Source organism: Quercus suber, unplaced genomic scaffold (genome assembly GCF_002906115.3).
Source record: "Quercus suber isolate HL8 unplaced genomic scaffold, Cork oak 2.0 scaffold_142, whole genome shotgun sequence".
Classification (NCBI taxonomy): Eukaryota; Viridiplantae; Streptophyta; class Magnoliopsida; order Fagales; family Fagaceae; genus Quercus; species Quercus suber.
In genome coordinates, this window is record NW_027069603.1 from 834,672 (window position 1) to 838,868 (window position 4,197).

The 4,197-nt window shown below is 47.7% G+C and overlaps 1 protein-coding gene across 1 annotated transcript in view; it reads right to left on the reverse strand.

The window, feature by feature from the left end:
• The window catches only part of LOC111994672 (cytochrome P450 82A3), a 9,398-nt gene extending 6,482 nt beyond the window's left edge, over positions 1-2,916 (reverse strand). The window contains exon 1 of the mRNA XM_065776809.1: positions 2,462-2,916. Within this exon, the coding sequence (XP_065632881.1) occupies positions 2,462-2,872 (411 nt within the window). The 5' untranslated portion in view covers positions 2,873-2,916. The remainder of the gene's footprint in view (positions 1-2,461) is intronic.
• Between the last annotated feature and the right edge of the window lie 1,281 nt (positions 2,917-4,197).

The following is a 4,197-nucleotide window of genomic DNA, read 5'->3' on the forward strand; positions in this document are numbered from 1 at the left end:
AGTGTATGAAAAGAGTGAGCAAAAAGAGAAGGTGACTTAGACCCACGAGGAAAGAAAAGAAAGGACCTTAGGTCTTAGCGGGAAGAACGACCCAGTGTAGGAAATCCAAACCCACTATACAAGTAAGTTGTGAGCCCAAGTGAGACCCAGCCCAAAAGGGTTTCGGTTTTGGGTGTGCACAATTGGCGCCGTCTGTGGGAAATCCTACTAAGCAGTGGTTTCGCCGAGACTCGCGTACAGGATAGATGTCTAGAGGTGGAGCCGAGAGTGACTCGGCAGGGTCTTCTAGGGGCTCTACCTGGCGGGAATGGAGGCAGAAGAGACGCGAGGATCCGGTTTACGAGCAGCTGGAAGAGCGGTCCGGCCTTGGAGAAGGGTCGTATCAAACGGGGAGAACGGTGTCCCATGCTTCCAGATGTGGGCAGCCTGACGTCAGGGATGAAGAGCTTGAGCGGCTGCGGAGGTTAGTACAAGACCTGGAATTGGAAGCACGAAACGAGCGCCGCCGAGCCAGTCAAGACGACCGAGATAGAAGGCCGGACGATGAGGAAGAGAGGCGCGGGACGGGCTCGAATCGACCGGGATCCCATCACCACAGGGAGCGCTCGCACTCGAGGGAGTCCCGTCGCCGCCAAGACCGCTCCCGTTCAGCAGAATCTCACCGGCGGCAAAATCGCTCTCGGTCCCGAGAATACAGAAATCGGGGCTCGAATTCTCCAGAGGGACGGCCAAGGAATGCAGCTATGGATGCTATGCGCCGTGCATTGCGCAGGGCGGCTCGGTCACCATTCTCAGCAGACATTGAGCGAGCACCGATGCCGGACAGATTTACACGCCCGCCTGTTCAATTCGTATAGGGGAAAACGGATCCCGTGGAGCATGTCAGCCACTATATCCAGATGATGTCTTTGCATACCCGCAATGACGCTCTGATGTGCAAGGTTTTTCCCTCCAGCCTCGGTCCCACGGCCTTAAGGTGGTTCAACGGGTTGCGTAAGGGCTCCATTCACAGTTTCGCCGAGCTAATACAGGAGTTCGGTTCCCGTTTCGTGACGTGCAGCCGGAACAACAACCGGTGGACGCGCTGCTGTCTATGAAGATAAGGGCAGGGGAAACCCTCCGTAATTACGCTAGCCGATACTGGGAGCTCTACAACGAGATCGGCGGAGGGAACAAGAAGATCGCGGCGAGCACTTTCAGAATGGGATTGCCCGGAGTCAGGGTTGAAATCATTAACCAAGAAACCTCCCGAGGATATGAGGCAGCTGATGAGGCGCATCGAGGAGTACAAGAGGTTGGAAGATGACAGAATACAGAGTAAAGGCAAGGCACAGGTGACAGATCGCCCTCGGCTGAGCGGTTTTCAATAGAGGGCACGGGAAATTTGAGGATTCAAGAGCCAGTAGCGCCGGCAGGGGAGGTGAACGTGACGTTCAAGGAGCCCGTGCATAAGTTTGTGGATAAGATCAAGCACGAGCCGTACTTTAGATGGCCGAATCGGATGGCTGGCGACCCTCTAGGGGGAATCAGAACCTATACTACACCTACCACAAAGACCGGGGCATACTACCGAGCAGTGCCGAGTGTAAGGGACCATCTCGGGGCAGTTAAAACCGAAACCCTTTTGGGCTGGGTCTCACTTGGGCTCACAACTTACTTGTATAGTGGGTTTGGATTTCCTACACTGGGTCGTTCTTCCCGCTAAGACCTAAGGTCCTTTCTTTTCTTTCCTCGTGGGTCTGAGTCACCTTCTCTTTTTGCTCACTTTTTTCATACACTCTCCTTACTGCGCGCCATTTTTTCCAACCCCTCTCTTCTCAAAACTTCCTACATTTATAGGCCATAGTTTAGTGGAGAGGTCATAATTACTTGCCAACGAGTGCAACCGGCGGTCCACTATTATCGATCGTAAGTGGGTGGTCAGGTAGGAGTGGGAAACTGTGAGGGTGGCGTTGGAACTTGGTTCCTGCCTCCACGATAGTCCTTGGCAGCGGTGGCTCTCCGGGTCGCGGCCGGGTAGGTACAGCGCGGGGCTTCCCGTGAGTCAAATATTTATTACTGCCTGGAAAGATGTTGCCGAGAAACGATGAAGAAGCAAGGCTCGGGCTTGCAGTACGCGTGGCCCGGGGGTGGGCTGCCGGGTATAAGGGGATTGGCCTCATGGGCCATATACCCAGGCCAGGGTCCAAGGCCCAATGTAGGATACGACGCGGGGGCCGTACAAGTGGAATACAAAAAGTAGTATAGAGAATTTGTATTTCTACATGGGCCATGCATGTGTTCATCTATCTAAGAAATTTAATTGTTACTCTACAAAGTCAAAGGATCAACTCTACAAATTCAATAGAGCAGTGTTTATTACTTGTGTTTAACAAGTTAACCTAATTGAATATATGTAGCAAATGGGATTTTGGAAATATATTATACTACGTGTGAATTAATAGGGTTATCAAAAGCTTACCAGGCATGTAGCTTTGACAATTGTATCAACATCATAACTGGAAGTCTCATCATCATCAGTGACAATGGATAGCATTACATCCATAAAATCTTGGTGTTCCTTCACCCCACCAGAAATTTTCCTCTGCTTATGCTCCTCTAGCCATTCTTTAGTCACATCATCCAATTCTTTTGCAGTTTTCTTCATGGCTTTCTCGCTTCCCCCCACGTCCAACCACCTTAGATATGGAAGTGCATCTGAGACCACAAACTCTCCACTCAAATCCATAAACTTTCTCAATGCCTTTCGACATTGATCATTTTTATCATTCTCAACCTTGGCCGTAGCCTTACCAAATTGTTGTCCTACAACCATCCTACATATTATGTTTAGGGCTGTGCACCCTAGCCATCTCTCCATCTCCAATAACATCTTGTCGTTCTTGGCCAATAGCTTATGTATCTCTTTTATAGATTCATTTATCTCTTTTATAGATTCATTTACCTCAGCCTCTCGAATGTGTTTAAGCGTTTCAAGCCGGTGGTTTGAGCGGACTTCTAGCGTGACCATTTTTCTCACTTGGCGCTAGAAGAGACCATAAGGGCTGAACCCAACCAGAGCATAGTTGTAGTGTTAGGTTACTGGATATATGCTAATTGATAACTAGATGCATTAGTTACTTGTACATTGTTAGTTAGTTAGGCTTGGCTTGGTTGGGTAGTACTATTGTCTAACTGTCCAGCTGTAATTCTGTTAGACTATTATAGCCAAGTATAAAGGCTGATTTGATTGTAATCTGAGGCATGAGAATAATAATGCAATTGATTAGCTTCTCATTGAGATTCTAATTAGGAGGATGATTCCCTCGAAAGAATCATTGGAGGCCTAGTTCCCTCTAAGAACTACAATAACTGTGAGATTGTGAGGATAGTACAAGAAGGTTCTATCATGTAGCCCAAGATTTCTAGAGCTAAACCTTTAGGACGGTTGGCAAAGGCTTTGTCATTGGTAGCAAAACACTCTCTGGCTATCTCCCAACTGCTTACTATTATTGTTCGATGCACACCCAACCAAATTGTGAAGATTGGTCCATACTTTTCAGCCATGTTACCCAAGGCTATATGAGCCGGTTGTGACCTTCCTAACTGGTGGAGGTGGCCAATCAAAGGCCAAGCCCCACCAGCTTCAGGTAGAACTGATCTTTGTTTAGTAGCAGTTCTTTTGGGTAGTACTATTGTCTAACTGTCCAGCTGTAATTCTGTTAGACTATTATAGCCAAGTATAAAGGCTGATTTGATTGTAATCTGAGGCATGAGAATAATAATGCAATTGATTAGCTTCTCATTGAGATTCTAATTAGGAGGATGATTCCCTCGAAAGAATCATTGGAGGCCTAGTTCCCTCTAAGAACTACAATAACTGTGAGATTGTGAGGATAGTACAAGAAGGTTCTATCATGTAGCCCAAGATTTCTAGAGCTAAACCTTTAGGACGGTTGGCAAAGGCTTTGTCATTGGTAGCAAAACACTCTCTGGCTATCTCCCAACTGCTTACTATTATTGTTCGATGCACACCCAACCAAATTGTGAAGATTGGTCCATACTTTTCAGCCATGTTACCCAAGGCTATATGAGCCGGTTGTGACCTTCCTAACTGGTGGAGGTGGCCAATCAAAGGCCAAGCCCCACCAGCTTCAGGTAGAACTGATCTTTGTTTAGTAGCAGTTCTTTGAACTCTTCTTGATATCCACATTAGAA